General features: G+C 38.8%; 2 protein-coding genes across 4 annotated transcripts; one reads left to right on the forward strand and one right to left on the reverse strand.

Moving 5' to 3' along the window:
- The first annotated feature begins 24 nt into the window (after positions 1-24).
- On the forward strand, positions 25-10702 carry dcxr (dicarbonyl/L-xylulose reductase). Of its 3 annotated transcripts, none has more exons than XM_041220786.1 (9): positions 25-103; positions 4682-4783; positions 5458-5555; positions 5934-6088; positions 6870-6912; positions 7847-7946; positions 8363-8427; positions 8637-8754; positions 9527-10702. In XM_041220786.1, exons 2-9 carry the CDS (start codon positions 4732-4734, stop codon positions 9628-9630), a joined length of 735 nt encoding a protein of 244 aa, XP_041076720.1. In that variant the 5' UTR covers positions 25-103; positions 4682-4731; the 3' UTR covers positions 9631-10702. The 3 variants fall into 3 exon arrangements, with proteins under 3 accessions (XP_041076720.1, XP_041076719.1, XP_041076718.1); XM_041220785.1 differs by lacking the exon at positions 25-103 and adding an exon at positions 3942-4374; XM_041220784.1 differs by lacking the exon at positions 25-103 and having other exon boundaries at positions 4413-4783.
- Positions 10703-11017: 315 nt separating this feature from the next.
- Positions 11018-25222, reverse strand: rac3a (Rac family small GTPase 3a). The gene is made up of 6 exons (XM_041220787.1): positions 25030-25222; positions 20230-20301; positions 19933-20050; positions 18506-18568; positions 15866-16025; positions 11018-14580 (listed from the first exon to the last, which is right to left on the reverse strand). The coding sequence occupies exons 1-6, from the start codon at positions 25062-25064 to the stop codon at positions 14450-14452; spliced, it is 579 nt and encodes a 192-aa protein (XP_041076721.1). The 5' UTR covers positions 25065-25222; the 3' UTR covers positions 11018-14449.
- Positions 25223-25428: the final 206 nt, after the last annotated feature.

The following is a 25428-nucleotide window of genomic DNA, read 5'->3' on the forward strand; positions in this document are numbered from 1 at the left end:
TTATTTTTAGAGAAAACCAAATTAAACTGAGAAGATATCCTCAAAGTCAGTAGGCGACTAAGCTGACACGGACGTCAGCCTAATGATTATTAATAGAGATTACGTAAGTGCTCTCAAGGAGGGTTCTTTACAGTGTCACTCAGGACTAATAGAGGAGACCAGAAGTCTAGGGCTGTTTTGATGAATATATAGTGGTGTTCATTCAATTGCATTGCATTATCAAGATATTAAGCTCTGTTTTTAATATTCTGGATGCCTAGCTGTGTGTAGTGGGAGTTATATCAATTTTACACACTCTTAGAAAACAGCGTTTTTTTAATACTGCCAGTAAGTCTGTGCTTTACATTTAGAGTCTAAACCATTTTTTTTAATTGTGAGATTGTTAGGTCATTGGCAGTCTGATCTTCATCAAAAGAGCCTGAAACTCTGCCCATAGTCCTAATCCAGGTCTAAAACCAGTGTGCCTGTTTAGAGCAGGTCCGGTCCAGTTTACTTCTATTCTGGGTCCATTTAAACAGAATGGTACTGGCGCCCTTCACTGCTGGCCAGTGTGGGATAGATAATATTTCTACAGCTTTGTATGAAGTAATTCCTTTTTTATTGTGCTTCAGCCTGCAGTAGAATACAATTGAACTTGAAAACAAATCAACTTTAAAATATATATATATATGTATATATGCATATATATGGTTTGCTCCATAAGAAGATATAATTTACCATGTAATTTCATAGCAATATAATGATGTCCCGTCCATTTACATTAAGAGTTGAAGGGTTCTAAATATCATGTTGCAACAACTCCCCTCCTCAGTTGTTTAGATTGATTCTGTGCTGTGATGGACAGTGTACTGAAAAGGTGTTGGGAGCCACACAATTCAGCAACCCTGTTTCTCTTACTTTAAAACAGCATAAGCAGAGGGACTCTGGTCATGGGTGCTTTAATTCAATTACAAAACCAGTTTCTTTAGGAACAACCCCCATTAGCCATCTCTCATATTGCACCCTTGTTCATCCATTTAAAAAACCACTGGAATAATGATGCGTTGTTATTAATCATTAACTCGGTGCCTTGGTGTGGACGCAGGAGGCTTTGAAGAATGTTTTATTGCTGTTCGACAGCTAAGGAATGATGATCAATAGATTCTGCCATGTCATTTGTGACCACTGCTCTCTGTCTTTGCCCTCTGTCAAGGCCACCTGTGGGTACTGTGCCAGCCATTCTCTGTAATAGCTGTGCCCTTGGCGCTGGAATGTGTAGAAAGAGAGTTCAGTTCAATAGCAGTCTTGTATTCCTTTTCAGTCCCTTCATTACTCTTTCCTGTGGTGGTTTTGACAAAAGGCTGGCTAATCTCGGTTTTAGATTTCCAGCTACTCCTTTAGATGGTACAGAGAGAGCCTGTTGTGTAAAATAAATAAATAATGTACCTGCTGTGTAGCTGTTTTTACATTCCTGCTTTTTCATACTGGTGCATTACATGATCATTCATTTCATTCATCAAAAATCTGCATCTCTAAATCAGAAGTTTTTAAAGAAAAAACAAGAGAAATGTAGCGCATGTAAAAGCTGTTGTAGATTTTGAAAGCTTGCAAGGTTAAACTTGAGCACTGTATCAAAATGACAACGGTTGGGGAGGGTTGTAATGATGTGTGACCGACTATGAGGTTGATTTTAATCTTCTCCAGCACCTCTGGCATCTGCTGGTGGTACATGTTTGATTTTTCACTATATAATTAAAGTGCTTTGCCTTTAATGAAATGTAATTAGAAATGGTACTGAAAAATACATTTTAAGCACACGTTTTTACATTCCCTTTTTTCCTCCAAGTAAGATTGCAGGACTAAGTTGAGCTTGTTTTCATTTGCTGTAGTGCACTCTAGTGGCAATACTGTGTACAGCAGTTTTTATTATTAATTTGTGCTGTTGTTACCATTACCTGCACATCAATTGGCCTTTTGGCTCCAACAAATAAGAATTAAGGTGGTAATGCTAGATTATTTTTTGTGTATGTTTAAGAATATGGGCAACCAGTATCCAGATGAAAACTTTAAAGATCTAATCTGCAATTCCTCCTTAAATCCACTGTGTCATTGAGAAGCTTGTGGCCCAGTTCATGCTTAAAGCGACTCAGTGTTGAAAAATATATTTTAAAAAATGGTGTAATTTCATGCAGAAAAAAATCTCCCAGTGAGATTTGTTAGGTAATTGACCATTCAAATTCCACTGTTTGAGAGAATTTGTTTTGATCTAAAGTCACCTGAATTGAATTTAACACAACAAATTCTTGTACTGTTTCCAAGCTTGGACAGGACATGCAGTGACAAAGATTACAAGCAGTGGGTTCTGCTTTCTAATCTGTTTTTATAAATACCTCTCTGTTATAGAATACCCTGAAATGTACATAATGTATTTTTTTTTCTGTGAAGTTCTTAAACTTTCAACTGTCAATAAAAAAAGAAAAACCCAATACAAATCCTCCCCACCCCCCATCAGTTGGTGCCCCAGCATCCATTACAGTGCAATACAGTTAGACAGAGTGCCACTTCATTTAAAACTAAGACAACTATGACGTTTCTAGCTGTTGGTACTGTCCTGACTTGGTACTTTTGCCACTTCGGATACATTACATCGCAGGATGTAATGTATCAGGTTTTTTTTCAAAGAAAAATGAATTTGGTACTTAATGGGTTAAGGAAACTGGCTGATGTAAACTTACTGGTGCTGCTCTAGGTACTGTTGCAGTGTACATTTAAATGTAATCAACATGTACACTTTATCACAGAGTCTGTTGGCTCTGGGTGTGCAATATGAAAATATCAGACAGACCCCAGATATAAAGTGTAGAGTAATCCTTCTACTTCTCTTTCACCAGGACAGTTCCTTTTGAAATATGCATCTTGCATCAGTCTTTAATAATAACAAAACTATCTGTACCCTTCAGTTGTGGTTTATCCCAACAGGGCATGGCTCCAAATTATCCCCTTAGTTTCTTTATAATTGAATATTCTATAGAGGGTGATCAGAATCCGATGAGCCTCTCTGCATACTCAGTTGAACAGTGATGGGCGTTCGCTGTACACACTGGTTGGTATATGTAGATAATGACAGCTGCCTCTGGAGGTGTTCTAATACGTATACGCTTGTAAATCTAGATACACAAAGATATCCTTTTTTTTTTATGCTTTGGCCTTGATCCACATCATAAGTGCACAAAACTAGCTTGTCAATTTTATTTAGAGCCTTGCATGTTATTCCATTATCCTGACTGCCAAGATGAGTGAGTTCATAAATGAAACCAGAGCTCCTGGACAGCTGTACTGGGTTCCATATGTAACAAGTTACAGGGGAAAATATTTAACAAGTAACCGATTAGAGGAAAACATTTTGTGCAACAGCAGGCTTGACACCATTGCAGAATAGTGTTCTTTAGTAACCATGGCACTCCTGTTCTTAGCCTTCCCTCTGGGGGGAGGGGGGACACACACTTCAAGTGCAATAATACTGATTCCTACAAGACTTGTATGATACATCTGGAATATTAAGAAATGAAGACTCCTTGCAACTCGGGGACCTTGTCTACTTAACGTTTTTATAATGCAAAAAAAAAAAAAAAAAAAAAAACCTTTTTAAATAATGATTATAGGGTGTAGGGTCACGATCTATAGCCACAATAGTGTTACAATTATTGTTGTAAAAATTATTGTTATTGATAAACCTGGACAAAGACCTAGATCCCTACTGGCTAGTTTCACAGATATTAATCTTGAATGACTAATACCTTAAGTAGTCCAAGATTAAAACTATTTGGGGTCTATGAAACCATCTTTCATAGGATAAGTAACTATCATTTTGTTGCTGCTTATTGTTTAGTTCTGGTTTTGATGCTATTGCATTTTTTTTGTATCATTCTTGCTACTCAATTTATTGTGCAGTCAAATATATCTAATACTGTACATTGCGCTGCATTAGCATCACTGGAGTACGCAGCAGTGTTTTCCACCATGCTTTATGTGTTGGGTTGAAATGTGCCATTCTGCTTTGCTGAAACTGTGGGACTGGTGAATGACACAGCTGCACAGAAAGCATTGGGGTGGGAAGATCTTTACCTGTGAAAAATCCAGAACTGGATTACATATTCTATTGGGGGAAGCAATACTACTAGATTAGAATTAAGAATATGCTGTTAAAATGTGTTCTTTAATTGGTCAAATAAACTACTGCCAAATTGGTACAAATGCACAACAATACAAATTTGTGAAATGCTTTCATCAGTTAGTGGTATAAAAATATCATGCTGATTCTCTGAGCTTTCCCGATCCCCCTACCGTTGGCTACAGACTGTGAACTTCGCTCTCATTTGCCTGCAACTTTCCGAGGTAAGTTTCAGCAACTATAGCCTGCTCCCAACATTGTCCTGCAAACTTCTTAAAAAAAACAGAGGGCAGACGGCATCGTTTGTGCACAAATCTTACTTGTGAATTTTAAAGTTTAAAAAAAAAAAATCAAATAATAGTAAAAAAAACCAAAAAAACAACAACCTCTGTTGCAGTATTAGAACAATAAATACAATGTCTTATAGAGACTTCCTCAAGCCGTTAGTCGGCGCATTTTGTTGTAAATCGGTCACACCGTGCATGTACACACAATTTATATTAACTACGCACTTTATTTCTACGTTTGCAGGCGTCGTATCATCATATTTGCACTCAGTTCCTTACGGTTGTTGTGAGACCATGGAAATCACGTTCACAGGCAAGCGAGCCTTGGTAACTGGCGCTGGTAAAGGTACGCATGTCATGGCTTCCATTTTTAAAGAGGAAGCCACAGCGAATTGAGCAACCTTACGAAAACCAAATATAGTTAATAATATTGTACTAAATATGAATTACTGAATCACAATGTGTAAATAATCACCAAATTTATTGTATAATGTATGTATGAAACTAATATATAGCATGTCAATATTGCAAAATAACGATTAGTGTATGAAATGGTACAATTATCTGTGTGTGTATGTATGGGTGTGGTAGCGATCTCGGTTCACACACATACATTTATATAATATATATATATATATATATATATATATATATATATATATATATATATATATATATTATAATATATAGTAAAACACAACTGTAATGCAGTATATTGTGCGCCATCTTGGGAGTCACGTTATGCTAATATTATGTAATTGCGGAATAAAGCAATAGACAGAGCCCCTGAGTCTTGCAAAATTTTAATAATGAATGAATATCACTGTATTATTCATTATTATTAATGGGTCATTTAGCAGACGCTTTTATCCAAAGCGATTTCCAGAGACTAGGTGGTGAAGTATGTAGAGTCACTTAGAACAGAATATATGTATATAATGATAAAACATATTAATCAGGCTCAAATGGGAATCAGTTGGTGTATGTCTTGAAGTTTCATGGCCTGCCCTGTGTTTTCAGGGATCGGGAGAGATGCTGTGAAGGCGTTGCTGAAGTGCGGTGCCCAGGTGATCGCAGTCAGCCGCACACAGGCAGACCTGGACAGTCTCACAGCTGAGGTACAGCACCCCAGTGCCAGGACCGCTACCAAACAAACTATATAGAGTGAGATCAGGAGATTGGACATTTGTATGGATCTTATTTTTAAACTTAAAAAAAAAAAAAAATTGAATAGAAGAATATGCACATAGAGAAATAAATACATTTCCTCTAAAATACATTTATCAGATTAACTGTTCTACACCGTAATTGCAAACCCTAAGGGTAATAACCAATGGTAGAGTCTGAAATGGAAGTTTTCCCTGAGACATTTAAAGTCCCAGGTTTGACCTTCATTGCGATGCTATAAAGAGCATGGCACAGTCATGATTATATTTGGAGAGACTTAAGTGGCACAGGGTATTGCCCCCACAGAGACGGTGTTCTTGTGGTTGCAGTGCCCCTCGATTGCACAGGTGTGTGTGGACCTGGCAGACTGGGACTCCACTCAGAAAGCTCTTCAGGATGTGGGCCCTGTGGACCTGCTAGTGAATAATGCTGCCGTGGCCACGCTGCAGCCTTTCCTGGAGGTTACGCCACAGGAGTTTGATAAGTAAGGAAAAGAGGCAGGGCCTTAAGTGATTTCTATTTTTTGAAGAACAGCAAATCAAAATCTCTTTCCTGTAAATTGTGCTCGGTATATCAAAAAATATCATTAAAAAATGTTTTTTTTAACTCCTATTGCATAGCAGTTTTACCCATTCCAGGTTTTAGCGCGAGCTTGATTAGCCACAGTGTGTACTGTAGGTAACAAGCTCAGGTGTGTCTTATTAAGCTCATAGTATAACCAGGAATGTATCAAACTGCTTTGCAGTGGAAGTCTTATTTCCATCCCTGAAGATGGTTTTATAATGTTGGCTCACAAAATCACATAGGGGCAGGAAGTTTAGGTTCCTACACTAATACCTGCCTTGGAGAATGCAAATAAACTGGACAGTCAACAAGGTTTGTTTTCCAATAAAGCACAGGCTAATATATATCATCATCATCATCTTCAGCCTTTTTCAATCCACTGCTGGATGAAGGCCTCCCCAAGATTCTTCCACAAAAGCCTGTCTGTTGCGTCCCTCATCCACGCTGCTTCGGCGTGTTTCCTAATTTCATCTTGCCATCTCCCTGGAGGTCTTCTTCTTGGTCGCTTTATATCTCTTGGGATCCAGTCTAGTATCTTTTTGGTCATATATATATATATAAATATTGTAATTAGCCACTAATCAATTATTTTGGCATAAAATGATCTTTTCTAGCAAAATACTTTCTTGTGATTAGTCTAATGTTTAATGATACCTACACTGAAGACTAATGGTGTCTTTGACTCTGTCTCCCTCTTGCAGGTCCTTCAATGTGAATGTAAAAGCAGCCTTGCATGTGGCTCAGGTAAGAATCATTCTCTACACCGTGCAGTGGGACATAAGAGACACGGTTGATGAATTGCAGTGGTCTGTATTTCCTCTGAAACACACGTGGCGTGGTCTCCTGGACCTCATATTTTAGAAAAACAAATGCTGGCCTCATCTCTCCCGTTTCCTGCTGTATATTGTAATGAATGTAAACTGGGATTGCTATTTCAGATTTCAGATTTCTAATAGTTGCCGTAAAAGTTGCTACATTACTTAAAGGGACTTTTTATTTGAAGTTTTTTCCATAAAAGCCACTATTCAGAAAGCAATTTTTAATCCTAGAACATCAAAAAGCACCTTTGATTTTGTAGGTCAAACAAAAATAAATCTGAAAAAATCCTGTTCAGATGGGACTGAATTTGCATTGGTGATTCCTGCGTTGTGCTGCATGTGTCTAATTCTTAGTGAAAAGAAGCTGTAAGGCAAGGTTTTTTGCTCTCTTAAAGTGAAACATCTGAAAAAGCACACAGTAAAGATGTCCTGTCAGTGTTAACTGATCAGATAAAAGACGCTAACCACACTAGATAAGTTCTTTTAATCTGTAGGGGTCACATTTTACATGGTGGTGTAGATTTGTATACATTTATTCTAACTAGAATAATATATTCAGTTTAATTAAAAAAAAAAAAAAAAATGTTTGGCATCATGTAGATTCCTGTGAGATCTGGCTGCGACCCAGTTTTATAGAATCCCTGTACATGCGCAAACAGGCAGGGATTCACTCAATGTCATCACAATGACAGAGCACTAGCTCAACTACAGTAGGAATCAGAGCAAAAGCGTATGCTTTTCAGAGTGTACTTGCTTTGAGATGACACCTTATCATAAATCCCAGGACTGTGTACAGTGATCCCTATATGTGTGTGCATATCTATATGTATATATCTTTATATTTCTTGCTGCTGGAGCAGATTGTTGCTCGGGGGATGAGGTCCAGAGGGTCTGGTGGTTCCATTGTCAACGTCTCCAGCCAGGCATCCCAGTGTGCTTTGCAAGACCATGCTGTTTATTGTAAGCCATTTTATTTTAGTTTTTTTTTTTTCATATCATAGTATGACATTTCATTCGTAGTTGTGTATATCAGTAAACATTACCATCTAAAAATACCCATTGTACACAACATAAAGAATCGTGTCTCCCTTTAGTGGACAAGGTGAGTTTTCCAGGCAGACTCTACGTTCCCGACATCTATAAGAACCATTTTTCATCATCCGAATTAGCTAATTTAGCAATAAAAACAATACTATATAATAAAAGTCTATACCAAGGTAGGGTTATCAGGGAGCCAAACACTTCTCTCACAAATCTGGTAATTATCAAATACTACTGTCATATCTTGATAAGCTGTTTTTTTTTCTGTTTAGTTTAACAATGTGTCGCTTTATTTCAGAAAATTTAGGTAATGTTTATGTATTCATTTATTTCAGGTGCCACCAAGGGTGCTCTAGACATGCTGACCAAAGTGATGGCGCTGGAGCTGGGACCTCACAAGGTACGCCTGGATTCAGTACCCAGCCCTGGCAACCGTTTCTGCGTTGCTCTCATTCAAGAAGCACGGGTCTATGGCTGTGCGGTTTATCAGCAGCCTGTTCATACTATAGCCAGTGAAAATAAGCTTGGACACAAACTTAAAAAGAATAAAGCCATTTTCCATGATCATCTGTTTTTGCACTGATGGCGTGTCTCTATGTTGGTGGTCAGATCCGTGTGAACTCTGTGAACCCCACTGTGGTGATGACAGCGATGGGCCGGATCAGCTGGAGCGACCCCATGAAGGCCGGGCCCATGATGTCACGCATCCCCCTCGGGAAATTTGCTGGTCCGTCACTTTCTGTTTTAATCGTCTGCAGCAGCTCTTATTAGAACTTCAATTATAATTTCAAACTAAGTTTCCGCTTGACTTACAGTTTTGACAAACAGTATATAATTCCCTTTATTCCATTCGAATGTAGTTCTAGTTTTCATAACATTGACACATTGCTTTTCAATTTAGTAGAATGACGCAGACTTTGCACTGAAACAAAAGCAGCTAAATTAATCTGTCCATATCATTTGATTTTGGTGTGTGAGTTGCTTACTGCAGTCAGCTGTTGCTTTGCAGGGGTGTGTATTTCAAGCTTCAATCAACCCACACTATCATAATTCAAAGCAGATGTATTCCAGCCTGAACCAGAAGGGCTCAAGTATAAGTTTGACTTTTAGTTTTGATTTCTAATAGTTGCCATAAATGTTGCTACATGCACAGAAATACAGATGTGATCGCATGCACAAACCGTGGTAACAGTACATAAGTGTGTCACCTACAATTAGAGGTGCATTTCAGACAGGCATAAGAGAAGCACAGCTTTCTAAAGAGCAGCACTGTTTTCTGAAACAACTTTTCCAGATGCAAACATTTGGTTTCAGTAAAGGAACAGTTTGCAAAGATGACTAACCCAACACATACAAGACACTTTAAAATGTGTCGGCCATCACCCTGTCGTTACTGTGCATTTTGCATTAACGGTTGGAAGTTAACAGCAGATTATTCTGTATCTACGATAGTATGATAATGTTTCGCAATGGGGGTTGTGTTTCTTGTCTTTCTCCAGAGGTTGAAGATGTGGTGAATGCAATCCTGTTTCTCCTCAGTGAGCAGAGTGCAATGATTACTGGAGCCACTCTGCCTGTCGATGGAGGATTCCTTGCTTGTTAACACTATCACCGGGAGACAGAACAGTAAAGTGTCTGCGAATTAAATGGCGTCTGTAGGAACTAATGTATGGTTTCCTACTGAAGCTGTGTTGCATTTCTAATACATTCTATACTGACCATACACTACTTGCTAATGGGTCAGGCCATGCCTAACTTGATTTGAACCCTGCGTTAAATCCTAATTTAATGTAAGACCTGTTTCAGATTTGGCTATAATAGTTGCAAGATGGTCTATCAATGAGAACAGTATTGAATTACTGAGCACATTATGCCATACAGGTACACAAACTCACTGAGCTTTTCTGTATATGGTGTCTATTAATTTCATACCCACTGTGCCTCATTTAAATGCAGTATAGCTCTAGTCTTGAGGTGCAATATGTTTTCGGTGTTACTGTCTAATCATAGATCATTCAATGGACTTGACACTCACACTAAAAAATTATTTTTTTATAATCCAGTCTTTGCTTAATCAAAAAGTCAAATAAAAATGTAGTTGGATACTTGGCATTATGTCTCCTCCATCATGTTTGCTTATTTAATTCAGCCTCGGGCTGGTTAGTATGTCTATAAAAGCTCTTGTGCCAGCTGACCTTTCCTTCAATATGGTAAAATGTACACATTTCGCATGCATAATAAACTGAGCTAATTTGCTAGCAGCATCCCAGGCAGTGTTAGGATCTCACTGTGCTAGCTCCTGATGTTGCTACCCAGCCACACCCAGGCCAGGCCACCGTTCGGGCTAGAGTTCACTGATATCTCCCTGTCCCTGCCCGGGACCCCAGCGAGCTGACAGAATCGCTGGCTGCTGCAGACACCTTTCTGGGAAACTGTGAGCCTGTGTCTAATCACAGGATGGGTGTCAACCTCACCAAATGTTTACTTCAGCATTCTGAAGACAGGAACTTTGTTGTAGAACTCAGTACTTGTATAGTTACGAAAATCCTGTTTGCAGTACTCGATTGGCTCTGCAGTTTTTGATAGTAGTTCTGTATAGGTAATGTTGTGTACAGTGTCTGTAGACCTTTGTTGGCCTGTGGTTAATGTGAGAAAATAAAGGTTTTGGAAAATTAGTAGTTATAAAGTAAAGCATTTGATGATTTATTTCACAGCACCATACTACTCAACATGACTTTAAAAAGTAAAATACAAGTGTCTTTGGATGAGATTTCTGCAAGCCCTCAAGGGATAACTGAGGCAATGTTTAGCAGGTAACCTGATATAATCTTGGAGCATGTTGCCTTATACACTGGTGCTCGCATCATTCAAGGCTTGTGTAACAGACTAGTTTGTTAAACCCTTTTTTGAATATACTTGAAATATATCATACATTCTGAAATCCCCCCCCCCCCCCCTCTCTCATATATAAAATAAAAAAAGCAGCAAAAAATTGTTATAAGTTCATATTTATTATACAAAACTTTTTATTCCACAATACTCTATGACATTAATAATAATAATGATAATAATACAAAAAGGATAACAAACATGGAGCTCATCTTAAGCGAGTTATGAATCACACCAAACCCGCAGAGGAAATGAAGGAGTTTTCAAGACCAACTCTATCCACAGGCTCGGAACACTTTCCATGCAGTTTAAGACATGAGACCCAGACCTTTCTTTCAGAGTATGCTCAGACAGATCACTCCCCTGCTGTTGCCATGCCAACGAAGCTCTGCTGCAAGAGTGGGATTCTGGATTCCTAAAAAGAGTCACTAACCATGCTGTAATTTCACATATCAAACGCTAGAGGGAGTCTATTTTCAATACTATTGAAGTGTAAAATATATAATATGCAGTCGCTTTCAAATTAGGTTTATAGAGGAGTTCAATGTTGTTTTTTTTTTTTATTATTCATTTTACTTTTCATAATAACATACACTAATCTCCTGAAAAGCCTATTTCCCCAGTCAGAAACTGATTATTATTTGTAAGTTGATAATAACAATGCCTTCTGCAGTGGTTACTGCTGCCTTTATTTCTACCCATTATTAACTTTTTGAAGAGCTGTTATACTGGCATGGATAACTGGGAGTACTGAGCATGCTCCTGTAGGTTTGGTCACTCCCTAATTCAAAACAAACAAACGAAAAAAGACTTCATTAGATACATACAAATAATTGCTTTTATTAACACATGCCTGTTCTAAAATGTTAAAGGATTTGTTATTCACTGTTTGTTTTATTTATTTTTTGGCAGCAATTAAAAACGGACCGAATTAAGTGTTTGAAATTAAAAGTTGTGTGTAAATTGTTATCTTCCAAGTCAAGTGGATTATCAAAGATGCAAAAACATCACCTACAGATCAGCGGTTACCACAGCAACCCAAAGCACACACACACACACACACACACATACATACAAAGGAAGGACAGGTTTGAAAATGGAAAACAGAATTAAGACGGGACTCTGATGTTGATGATGCCCCAAGTTAAACATCTAGACTGTTTAAGCAACTGGGTTAAGCAGTTTCAAATTTGGCATGCTAGCCCCCCAATGTTACTTAGGACACTTGAAAATGTTTATCCAACACACTATTTGATTCCCCCCACCCCCCAAATTTCTCCTTAGGTTGCAGGCCCTTTGTGCAGTAAACCACAATGAAAAGTTGAAAAAAATAAAAATTGTATATGCACAACAGGTTTTGTCCCGACAGTTTTGGAAAGCACCCCCATCAGTATTCAAAATGGTTCATAAATTTGAGGGGGAGTCAGGTTGCATATTAATGCATTCCATCCCACTTCTTGTATCAGCTCATTAAGCCCACAAGCTGTATGTATTTGGTGTCACTGCATCCCCTTCCTTCACATCAGACTGGGTATATAAAACAGATGCATCTAGAGAGCTCTCTTAGATTCAAACACCTAGCACCTAACGTCTAGGCTGTCTAACAAATTGTAAAAAAAAACATTTTTAGCACCTTCTCATCAAGAATGTCCCCTCTTAGCTCCCAGACATCTGCTGAATTTTAAATGGAACCTCACTGTAAACTAAAAAACATCGCTGTGCTCTACAGCACTATATGTCAAGTCAATTCAAGTCAAATCCCAAATAGCCTTTTAAGACTTTCAGATTGAAGCCATCAGTGAAAGAGCCCAATAAGTGTCTCTTGAAAGCAGGGACAGGCTCTGCTTGGAAGGAGAGTGAACAGGTTGTTGCTGCTCAGAGCGGTTGGGCACGTTGACAGATTCATTTGGTGACCATCATTTAACTTTTCCTGGGAATAGCAATTATCGAAAGTGTTATCTGAGACAGCTCTGTTGAATCGTTATCCATGCACTAAGTAATTTGAGTGAAGTCTTGTGCATTACTTTATGCAAGGCCTTGTACTGGGTCTTGTACGAAAGGATGCTAAGAGACATCTTAAACATGAGAGAGGTAGCCATCAACGAGGATAAACATACAAGACGTTTTGCTACCAAAGAATGCTGAATGTAAAGTATGCGTTTAAAAAGGCAATAAAACCAGTAGAAATGAAGATTGAAAACAATCCCAATGGTGATCTATAGCTTGTCTTTTGGTTTGATCTGTTTCAGATGCAAGCTGTTCCTGAGTAACAGCAGTGTAACAAACTGTATGTTTAGAATGTTATATTATCTATGCAGAAGACACAACAGTGTAGTTGCTACTGGATCTAATTGGGGACATAACACTTAACTACAACTGTAGTGGTTTCCATAAAGCTAGACTAATGCGACACGCACCATTGGGTTCAATTGTGGAAACAAACGTTATTTATTCACTCAAAAAAACTAGATACTAAAGAATGTAAACTGCACAGCGAGATCCTAGGATTGGTGCTGGGGTGCGGCCAGCTTCCACACCACTGCATTGCAGTACATAGAAATTAAACAGGAGAGATTTCAACATCCTGAAATGCAAGTTGCTGTCTATATTTTGTGCCCAAGCTTAGGCAGAGATTCATCCAATTAAGAGCAATGCCTATTGGAGAATGGTGACAGTGTCTTGATCATCTTCTGCCTCAAACCATCATTTGAATTTCTCAGCTATTTCTAATTCTGAAAACAGTAGCACTTCTTTTAATTAAGACAGATCACCATTAGGACACTTCGGAACCCCAAAAAGTTTTTACTGCTCTCCGAAACTGGACTCCAAGGCACCCGTTAATTAATATGATTGGAACCGACAAGAAAATATGTGTTTATACACATTGGTTATCTACATTTACAATGAGTTCTCACTGTCTAAGTCACAGAATAACAGACTGTAGCCATGAAGTGACAGCTGGTTAAGCTTAAACACTGTAGTATATACTTCTGCAAGTACCACGATATACAGCAGCTTCACATCTATGGGCTCCTTCAAAGCAACATTCACACAAAAAAGATGAATACATTAGTAATACTAGCCAAGCCCACATCGCAACACTTACCAAAATCATTTTAAAAGGAATTACATTTTGAGATTAAGGAGGGACATTTACTTTTTGTTAAAACAGTATTTTTAGAAACTTTGGATGAAGGGGGATTTCGTTTTTTTTCCTATTTTTTTTGGCAGGAGAGGTGGTTTAAAATGCCTTTTCTTTAGTTGCTTACAAATCATGCAACAATCTAAGACGCCTTTTTTCTTACAAATTCTAAGGCAGATTTCTGACAGAAACTAGCTTTTGTTGTTTTTAGGAGGGGGTACACTCAATGGATTTCACCCACCCCCTTCCCTTCTCCACCTTCATTGGCCGAAAACAGAATTTTAGGAATTTTTTCTCACAAAAAAAAAAAAAAAAAAAAAAAAACTGCAAATGATGTGTGGTTCACCCCATTTTTTTATTTTTTCCTGAGACGGCTGCTGTTGGGGTTCCTTCAAAAGACGGTGCACTTCTTGCCTCGTTTCTTGATAGGCGGGGGGCACAGCACCGCTCGGATGGCCTCGTCAAACACAGTCTTCAAACCGCGCTGAGTGAGAGCCGAGCACTCCAAGTACTTCACTGCACCTGCAGAGAGAGAGCGAGAGAGAGAGAGAGAGATTATAAGCATTACCAGGACATAGCCTGCCAAGTTACCTAAGGGCCTATTCGTTTGCCTGCAGAAAAAAAATATTAAGAAACTAAGTGGTTGATTTGATCAACCTATACCTTTGCGGGATAAACCACAGCTGCATTTGACAGACCCAGGGGTTCCACCCACTTCTTGTTTCAATCCAGGGGGATTCCCCCACTGCTGGAAAAAGGTATCAAAATCCAGCAGCGGCTTATCCTGGAGTGGAAATAAGACTCCCGTTTCGTAGCAGTTTGATCCAAGCCTGGTTTTTACTACCACTTTAATAGGTCACACCTGAGCTTGTTACCAATACACTGGGGCTAATCAAGCTTGTATTAAAACCTGGAGTGGGTAAGACTGCTATGCAATAGGAGACTTATTTCCATCCCTGAAGTCTGTCTTTGAGTGATTGTAGTTATGTATGATGAATCTTGCCTGTCAATTTTAACTCTAGGTAAGTTTTAGGTCAGTTAACTCTCAGTCTGTCCTTTGTTTAGTGCAGTCTCTTTACAGCATTATGTGACCAACTAAATTCCCCTTAAGAGGCACTGCCAACTGTAAACAGCTGGTACTGTATAACCAGATAGAGTGGATTTATTTGAGATTATTTTATATAGAAACACAGGCTCCATCATCACACAAACAATCAAAACCATAACCAGTTACTGAGATTTGTACATGGAATTGAGAGGCACAAACAGGTCTTAATTATTACATGGTAATTCCTCCAACAGAAAGACAATGAAACTCATTAATGTTCTCCTATAACTTGGAAAACGGATCTTAATCTCACAGCTGCAGGGGGACAAACAACAAAAAAACACAAAGGCCCCTTTGAGCAGTGCAGGTCCCTGTCTCCTGATTGGGCTTACTGCACTTTACTCTCCACCACTGAAATCTGGAAAGGGATTGTGGGTAAACTCGCTGGCCTGCTCCCACGGTATCAGTAACAATACACACCCGCTCAGTCCCGGTTTACAGCAGATACTCAAGACAGCCTAATACATGGCACTGTTGGAGACTGAAGAACTGTGCAGCACTAGAAAAGTATTTTAAAATGTCTTTTTTTTCCCCCTTGAACCAGCCTATATCAACAGCATCACAAAATACCATAATTTTATAGTATCTGGATATGGTACAGGGATTTGTCCAGTAATTAAATCGCCTCTCTCCCTAGGGTTATATGTCAATTCTTCAGCATTGGGAAGTAGCCAGAACAATCTGTTTACATGTTCTTACCTATCTCCCTGGCCATTGCCAGCCCCTGTGGGTAGGTGATGGGGGCCAGTTTCTTGTCCCGGAGACGTTCGATCGTGTCCTTGTCATCCCGCAAGTCCAGCTTGGTCCCCACCAGGATGATTGGTGTGTTTGGACAGTGATGCCGCACCTCTGGGTACCACTGTGCAGAGAGAGACCGAGAAAAACAGTCAGAGACAGAGAGAGTAAACAAGTTATCACTGCTCACTGGTTTGCAAGTTCACATGCATTCCACTAGCTCTTTTCCATCAGACGGAGATCAAATTGAAATCAGTCTGGAATTACTTGTTTCCATCAGTAGCCAATAGAGATCCATTTGAACTCTGGACTGAGGGCTGGTGAAAATACAGTAGATGCCTCTAACTAACAACCTCTCGGTTCCCAGCAAAACATCATTAACCGAAAGTTGCCATTAAGCGAAAAGCCCGTTTAAGTGTATTTATATGAAACACACATATATATATAGACACACATACACACACTATAGTTGTACAAATATGGCATGGAAATACATGTTTTAAACGTCAGCGTGAAAAATGAACACGAAATACCCAAACATAGAACCGTTTACTTCACGCGTGTGTGAAACAAAACAAAAAAAAGGGAGTAGGCTTAAATGTACTACAAATGTCCTTACAATGAGTAAAGCAAACAGAAATATGTGTTGTGCTTACAATCATTTCTAAAGAACACAACTTTAGAATAAGAAATTGTCCAACATTGTCTGCTTTTTACAATGTACCACCTCCCGGTGTAAATCCATCTCAATTTTGCATGCAGCTTCATAGACTCTGCCTCAGTCCGCCAGAAATACACAGTTGCTAAGTCAGTGTGTTATAAAAGCTGCATGAAGTATGTGCATAAATCATGCAAGTGCGCTCTGCAGCACTGGCAACTAGTAATAAAGTTGCCAATAAGCGGCGTGCAGTTGCTAATATCAGAATTCCATTAACATTAAAGTCTATGGGACGGGATTGATTCCTGGGAAAATATTATTAATAACCGAAAGTTATCTTTATCAGGGTTGCTCATAACCGGCATCAACTGTACTTGGATAGAGGAGGCATCCACTCAGAAACAAACATGAAAAACAGACATATTCCTATGATTACCATCAAGAACACACTGGAGCAGGTGAAGCAATTGTCCAAATGAGAGTTAAACAGCATAATATCTAAAGGCAGTATTTGGCACCTGGCTTCAGACTGCAAATAAGAACATAAGAACATAAGAAAGTTTACAAACGAGAGGAGGCCATTCGGCCCATCTTGCTCGTTTGGTTGTTAGTAGCTTATTGATCCCAAAATCTCATCAAGCAGCTTCTTGAAGGATCCCAGGGTGTCAGCTTCAACAACATTACTGGGGAGTTGATTCCAGACCCTCACAATTCTCTGTGTAAAAAAGTGCATTTTCTGTTCTGAATGCCCCTTTTTCTAAACTCCATTTGTGACCCCTGGTCCTTGTTTCTTTTTTCAGGCTGAAAAAGTCCCTTGGGTCGACACTGTCAATACCTTTTAGAATTTTGAATGCTTGAATTAGGTCGCCACGTAGTCTTCTTTGTTCAAGACTGAACAGATTCAATTCTTTTAGCCTGTCTGCATATGACATGCCTTTTAAGCCCGGAATAATTCTGGTCGCTCTTCTTGCACTCTTTCTAGAGCAGCAATATCTTTTTTATAGCGAGGTGACCAGAACTGAACACAATATTCAAGATGAGGTCTTACAAGTGCATTGTACAGTTTTAACATTACTTCCCTTGATTTAAATTCAACACTTTTCACAATGTATCCGAGCATCTTGTTAGCCTTTTTTATAGCTTCCCCACATTGAGATGAAGACATTTCTGAGTCAACAAAAAAACTCCTAGGTCTTTTTCATAGATTCCTTCTCCAATTTCAATATCTCCCATATGATATTTATAATGTACATTTTTATTTCCTGCGTGCAGTACCTTACACTTTTCTCTATTAAATGTCATTTGCCATGTGTCTGCCCAGTTCTGAATCTTGTCTAGATCATTTTGAATGACCTTTGCTGCTGCAACAGTGTTTGCCACTCCTCCTACTTTTGTGTCGTCTGCAAATTTAACAAGTTTGCTTACTATACCAGAATCTAAATCATTAATGTAGATTAGGAATAGCAGAGGACCTAATACTGATCCCTGTGGTACACCGCTGGTTACCACACTCCATTCTGAGGTTTTTCCTCTAATCAGTACTTTCTGTTTTCTACATGTTAACCACTCCCTAATCCATGTACATGTGTTTCCTTGAATCCCAACTGCGTTCAGTTTGAGAATTAATCTTTTGTGCGGGACTTTGTCAAAAGCTTTCTGGAAATCTAAATAACCATGTCATATGCTTTGCAATTATCCATTATCGATGTTGCATCCTCAAAAAAATCAAGCAAGTTAGTTAGGCACGATCTCCCTTTCCTAAAACCATGTTGACTGTCTCCCAGGAATGTTACCATATAGGTAATTTTCCATTTTGGATAATTATTTTTAAAATCTAATAGTTTTGGTTCTGGAGGCCACTACAAGATCCTTGCCAAAGCCCTTTTCACTGTGCGCTACAGCACGGAGCAAAACGGTCAGACGAGAAAATACAACACAGCACTAACCTTCGCTCGGACATTCTCGAAGGACGCTGGGCTCACCAAGGAAAAGCATATCAAGAACACGTCCTGTGGAAAGCAAGAAGCCACACTAATTAAGCATGAACAAAACTGACAGGAGAAGAATCAGCTGGGCACACACACAGAGCAGTTAAAATCAATGCTTATCAGGGAATGACTCAAACTGGAACAATATCCGACCCAATACAAAATGCACACACAAAAATTAGTAGGCAAAAATAGTAACAATACAGTTAGACATTCAAAGGAAAGGGCCCAGACTTAGCAATAGGACTAGAGAAAAACAGCTTGCTGAGGAATTCCTGTTTGACTTCATAAACTGAGGACTGGGAAGGGGGAAGGGAGGGTGATACACATGAATATAAATTCACTACATCAGGTGACAATCCTACTGTTATCATCAGGGAATTAATACCTGACACATTAAGCAACAGACAGTGAGCGTGACTAGCCCTGTCAATCAAGGGACAACAGTCTTATGCACACACAATGAAAGGAGGACAGAAAGACGACTTCTGGATTCTATACAATATATTTCTAGATCAGTCTGTACAGAGTTGTATGTAATCTATATATCAAAAACAGAATGCCACACATTGAAATGTGCTGGGCTTTTTTTTCTAAATAGTAAATACATAGGCAAATCAAAATCCAGTGATCATGTTTTTGTCATTTTAAACCAGCAAGAAATATAAATGATGAATAATGCAAATCAACGTGTGGGAATTTGTCTGCTAATAAACGTTAAGACACGCTGGTACAGATTTATCAGGCTCTCGAGTGGACGATAAACCTGTAAATGGTACAAAACTAGAAGTGATCGGACCAGACTGCTGATTTAAAGACACAAATGTGTGCTGATTTTTTTGTTTATTGGTCTTCATAGGATGCACATAAAACCTTGAAACACGTACCTCTGCTGACCTTAATTAATAAAGCTCTATACTAAAGGAAGCAATTTGCAAAGCACACCAGTACTGTTACAAAACTGAGTAATGAAAAAAGAGAAAGAAATACATTAAAACTAGCCCTTTTTTAAAAAGAGTAAGTTGCTTCAAAAAATACATCTTCAATGGTTTAATTTATTTCCCCCTTGCCTTTAATAATGGCTGTAATCGTTTTTCTCATTGCAATTACCCAAATATCTTTTTTTTTTTTTTTTTTAAATAAACACAAAATAAATGTGGAAGAGGGTGCGTTGTACAATGATAAAACTAAACACAACTGGAAGCTTACATAGTTATTAAAAAAAAAAAAAATCTTTAAAAAAGAACCCAGCCGTCCAGCTGCTTTGTTACCAGCTTTATAACATTACTGGTGTGTTTTCCTGGAGCTCTGATAAACACAGACTGAGGCTCTTGAATGCCTTTGCTATGGAAGGCCACAAGGCTCATGAGGGACGCGAGACGCACCGTCTGTGGGTAGGAGAGCGGCCGGAGCCTGTCGTAGTCCTCCTGGCCAGCAGTGTCCCACAGTCCCAGGTTCACCGGCTTGCCATCCACCATCACATTGGCAGAGTAGTTATCAAAGCTAAAGAGAGGAGGAGGGGTAGACGAGACCAAAAGTCACAAACAATGCACCACTGGTGAGCTTTTAAACAGCTCGTTTAGTCCTTACAGCAGGTTTGACTCCAGCCAAATAGAACAATATATAATGCTCTAGCTGTGAGTATTTTTCAATGTTAAACTCACAGCACAAGTCATACTCACACTGTGGGGATGTACTCCCCGGGGAAGGCATTGGTAGTGTAACTGATCAGCAGACAGGTTTTACCCACGGCACTGAAAAACAGCAATAGTAAGTCAAGTTAAAAATAAAAGAGCTGCTGCAGAAGTGGGGCAGTTTGTCCCTCCTGGGGCCTCGGTAAAGCAAGGGCGATTGCGGCTGCCCCTTCTCAGAAACGGTTATGCAATGCGCACGATAAAAAGGGTGTACTGTGCTAAAGCACTTTCCAAGTAACACACACAGCTTAGTTTGAGACTCCCACCAGAGAGCAATTGTCGCTTTTAGTGTGAACTTAATCAGACTCAGACAAACAAGCACACAAAGAAACAAGAATTTGTCCTAATGAAAGTTACCAAAAACTATTCAATTAATCTAAAAATGTAGACAGGCTCGATTAGTCAGTGTTCATAACCGGCTATGTATTTGGCTTAAAGTTATAAATCAGATCAACTGGGCGGATATAAAATCTACACAAATGCAGATATATTTCTCATATGCATTTATTGGGGTTGGGGTTAATATTTCACCATTTGGGGGGAAAACATCAGGCAGGATTAATAGATGGGTGGAAGAATTTGGATCCATTTCATCGCCAGAATCTTGTTCCGAACCAGGTAACGAGGACCAATTAAAAAGGAGGGTACTTCTAAAGACCTTGGTAAAAGGGCATCTGGAAGGTATCCTCAATAACTCATTCCTACAAGTTTATTGCATCATCTTAGTCTCAGGTAAACTGACTTTGGTTTTTTATTCAACGTATTTCTTTAAACGGTATCAGAAAATGAACAGCTCTCTCTCTCTCTCTCTCTATATATATATATATACATACATACACACATACATATACATACACACTTTTTCTTCAACTAACCCAAATACAACAGCACTCAATAAGTTACCTTTGTTAGTCTGAAGCTTGAAAGCTTACCGTATACCAAAAATGGATCTGTTGAATACAGTATTCAGGCTATACACTCCTGATGTATTTTGTATCTTTTTCTTGGCTGAAGGAAACGCAAATGGTAGTACAGCACAAAATAAAATGTCAGATTACACGACTGAAAGGGATTACTTGTGATCGTCTTTCAATACAATTTCATATCACTAGCAAACAGGCGTGATTAATCGATCAATAGAAAATGTCAAGATTAAAACCCCTAATACAGAATGAATTTATATATAGACCCTTACAGTGGCAGTTCTTTATACCACCTCCATTCAAATCAATATATATTCCGATACGCTGTTACTGACAGAAATACATTTGCAGTGTTACAGGTTATTACTGAGGTTGTCCTTCTGGAATGATTTCAGTGGAGCTGGTTTAAAGATACAACACTGATCATATCAATTGAATACATTCTATCAAGCAGACTTTCACAATGTCTGCTTTCTATAAAAACCTTTACAGCGCTGCACTGTAGCCATACAGCAGGTCTGCTTGTGTGGTGGTCGTCTGGCAACCATTCTGTGACTGCCTGGAAACTCATCTGATAAACAAAAACTATTTGTTTGGAAAATAGAACGAAATTGAAAGAAAATAACAAGTGATTCGTTTTTATTTTATTAATAGAGAGAAATTTGTTTGTGTGTGAACTTTTTTTTGTTTGTTTGTTTTTTGCAGTGCATCGGGAGAATAGTTGAGATAAAGAGGTGTTGTATTTTAAACTATAACTGTTTAAAAAGATGCTGAAGTGAGTAGCAGAAGAGGAAGACAGACACAAAGCCAGAACATACATTATTTAGATATTATATACATTGTTCAAAAGAGGAGCGTCAGTGTTCTGAACCCTTTGATTGATAGCTGGCTCCCACTGTCTCTCTCTCTTTCCTATAAACACAAACTGAAAACTGAAAATTAATCAGTGCTGTCTGTCTGGCTTGTTGCCGCGGAGCCCCCTCCTTGCGACAGCCCCTGTCCTACATAGACTTTGCTGAGGGGCACATGCAAGAGCCTCTGTTGCTATTATCGGTTCAAATCAGCAGCAGGACAGGGATGAGGGGAATCCAAAGTGACAGCTCCCCAAGAGGCACACAAAATCACAGAATAATCCAAGGGGGGCGGGGGGGAGCAGGCACCCACTGTGGGGTTGGGCAGCTCTCAGCCATACAAGACCGCCAAACTACAGTCTGGCTACTGAACTGTGAAAGGCCACTGCTTTGCAAGCTGGTGATAAGGGATGGGAGTTGTCGTGATTTCATGCATGACTGCCATGTTTATAACCTCGAAAGCCCTGGCTTACTGGACAAGTATCACAGGGATGAAAATACGCATAGCAGTTCGATCCATTCCTGGTTTTACTAAGAGTTTAGTAAGACACACCCAAGCTTGTTACTGTACCCAAGGTGCATTCTGTAGAGTATGCTCATCATCCAGAAGGCATTAAACTGCTTAATTCCCCAAAAGGAGTGACTTCATGTGAACACTGCAAATGTGTTCTTGGTTATCCATTTAGGACTTTTAACTCTGCAGCTAAGCTCTATGACCCAGCATCCACCACTAAAATCACCAGATAAATCCATATTGTAAATGGACCATGAGGCAGGTTGTCCCCATAGAACCATTGCTAAAGCCATTGCTTAGCAGGATTTGAGCAGTATACTAATGTCAGGAGCTGTGTGGACAAACAGTATGTCATTAGTATCAGAAGAGCACATACTGTAGCACACTCGATAATAATATGTTATGGTAATGTATCTCCCCAGGGATAGTGGAGGAGCCTGCACACCATTTACATGGTCATATGCATCCTGCGGACAGTTTATCCAACCGAAACCTGGAACGCTTGCATTGCATTAGAACAGCCAAATTTCAACAGTGACTGAGATTTTGCCCAAAGAAACTGCAGTAAAGTCAACCCCTCTCTATCTGATATGCAAACTGGAGGAGTGTCAGTCAGCGTTTTCTAACAGTATTTGTGTATCTGGTCATCTTAGACTCTTATAAAGCTGTCCATGCCAACTTTTTCCATGTATCAAGAGCTGAGTCCTACTGTAATACCGGTAGTAAAATTTGGTGAATAGTTGCCTGCTTTCTTACGTTATGTACGTTATCATTGCTTTTGTTTTTGCTATACAGATTGAAACACAGAGAATATGCTGTATTTGTGAGAACTAAAATGGAACAAAATTAATCGTGTAACACAAAAATGTCAGCGTGCCAAAATATTTTTTGTTGGCGTGTTTGATAGGGATGTAACGTTTACAACCCACTGTCCACAAAACTGAGAAACTAATTTGCAATAGTATTGCTACTTTATTTCTCAGCACACAATGATGTAACTGAGTAATCCAATAGAGGAAAGAGAAAGATACATTCACCGGACAGATGTATGGCTGTATTGTCATTTTGAACTGACAGCTAGGATGAGGGTTAATGCAGGCTAATGGATGTTTACAACATTTACCAAAGTACATGAATCAATTCCTGCTTATGCAGTCAGAAAAAAAAAAAAAAATCAGATTTCTACACTGCTGTCTCTTCTAAATGTAATAACATACTGTAAATCAGATGATTCACCTGCTATTAGCCAGGCGGGTAATCTTTGGAACATAATTTAGCATTCATCCTTGTTGCACTATTTTAAATACTGTACAATTAAAACGATGTATATATTCAGTACATTTATCCAGTATATGTTATCATAATATTTACAATTTAAAATATATTTGTATTAAGCTGGGCTGTAATACACTCCATATTTAAAATAAAATGCACACTTTTTCCATTCCACACAAAAAGTAAATAGTTAAATATTTCTACAGCTATGGCGTCTTAAGAGCTAAAACCATAAATTCACTTCCATTTCCACATTAAAAGAAAATAACAGCGAATCTCTTGTATTGAAACCATGGCACATAATTCACTTACTAGTCCAACATATACTCGTGTCCCATTGAATACCATACACAGTCTATCGTATTTAATTAAACACAATATAGTAGGGGACTGTTCGTGTGCAGACCATCATTTGTAAAATTAAACAAGCAGATATGGGTGGCAAATGCAGCCGCCACCCCCGCACATAAATCAACCGATAACTGCACTTTTAATCAGGCAAGAGCAGAGAGAAACAGCAGTCTAGTATTTCAAATTAAAAAAAAAAAAAAAAAAAAAACAGGCACATTGGTGTCCCTTAACATTTGACTACAACATATCTCGTTATACCGGGTTGGAACATTGATTAATTCCAGTTCATATCGCATCTCTAGTACGATGACTTACACCCATAGAAATATAGCAAGGCGTGAAACATTACATCATAAATATGTCTCTTTAGCCAAGCTGGTACAGATTTCGGAAATGCAAGTGATTTTTATAATCATTTATTTTTTGTTTTAAGAAAAATTCAGGGTTCGTTTTTAGAAAATTCTTATTTCGAAGAACATAATTAAAACCACATTGATTCTATGTGGATAGGAACGGTTTACAGTTGGGCAGACGTTTAGAAATTTGTAAAAATGAGAATTAATACTGTAGTTGGTGAATACACGTTTCCCATACACGAGGATACAGCGTACCGCATTATTTCTATCACAGAGCATCTAGTTGTAATTCTATTTCGGCAAAAATCCAAATCTGCTTTGTCGAAGGAGCATTTAAAAACAAAATAACTGCATTACATTACAGTGTAGCAAAGCGTAGATCACAGGAACGCTACCTTTTTTTAGCTAGCCCCAGCCCTTCGCTTGCAACAATTGCATTCTCACACAGATATATAGCTGCCTTTTTGATTCACACACAATTGTTTTTGATGTTAAAATGCATGCTTTTATTTACTCACCCGTCGCCCACAACCACACACTTTATTGCCTGCATTTGCAGAGAGTAACACTGCAACAAAGAACAGAATCCGGGAGATCTTTAAATTAGCGTAATTACTGATTGTGATTTGAGGTTTGGTGATAACGGGGCTGGTTCGGTATGTGTGCTTGAGCTGCAGCAGCGGAGAAATCCCGATTCAGACCGAGAATTTCCGGATAGACACGAGCAGATTTAAAGAGACAGCACAGTGTGGCGACCAGACAACTTAAATCTGTACAAACATCTGGGAGCTTTTTCCCCCCAGGTTGTCTTAACGTTGCCCTGCAGTAAAGTTTGCTATCCCAAACCGTACCCCTATACAGAATATATGCTTTACAAAATACGCCCCATATCCTCCTCTAGTTGCATGTAGATTTGT

Source organism: Polyodon spathula, chromosome 20, assembly GCF_017654505.1.
Source record: "Polyodon spathula isolate WHYD16114869_AA chromosome 20, ASM1765450v1, whole genome shotgun sequence".
NCBI lineage: Eukaryota > Metazoa > Chordata > Actinopteri > Acipenseriformes > Polyodontidae > Polyodon > Polyodon spathula.

Bases quoted from the DNA above. Each gene is read 5' to 3' on its own strand.
- rac3a (XM_041220787.1), bottom strand. From the start codon at position 25,064: ATGCAGGCAATAAAGTGTGTGGTTGTGGGCGACGG. The intron at 20,302-25,029 runs GTGAGTAAATAA...GCTGTTTTTCAG, and splicing joins TGTGTGGTTGTGGGCGACGG to TGCCGTGGGTAAAACCTGTC. The intron at 20,051-20,229 runs GTGAGTATGACT...TCCTCTCTTTAG, and splicing joins GGGGAGTACATCCCCACAGT to CTTTGATAACTACTCTGCCA.
- dcxr (XM_041220784.1), top strand. From the start codon at position 4,567: ATGTCTTATAGAGACTTCCTCAAGCCGTTAGTCGGCGCATTTTGTTGT. The intron at 8,428-8,636 runs GTACGCCTGGAT...GTTGGTGGTCAG, and splicing joins TGGAGCTGGGACCTCACAAG to ATCCGTGTGAACTCTGTGAA. The intron at 8,755-9,526 runs GTCCGTCACTTT...GTCTTTCTCCAG, and splicing joins CCCCCTCGGGAAATTTGCTG to AGGTTGAAGATGTGGTGAAT.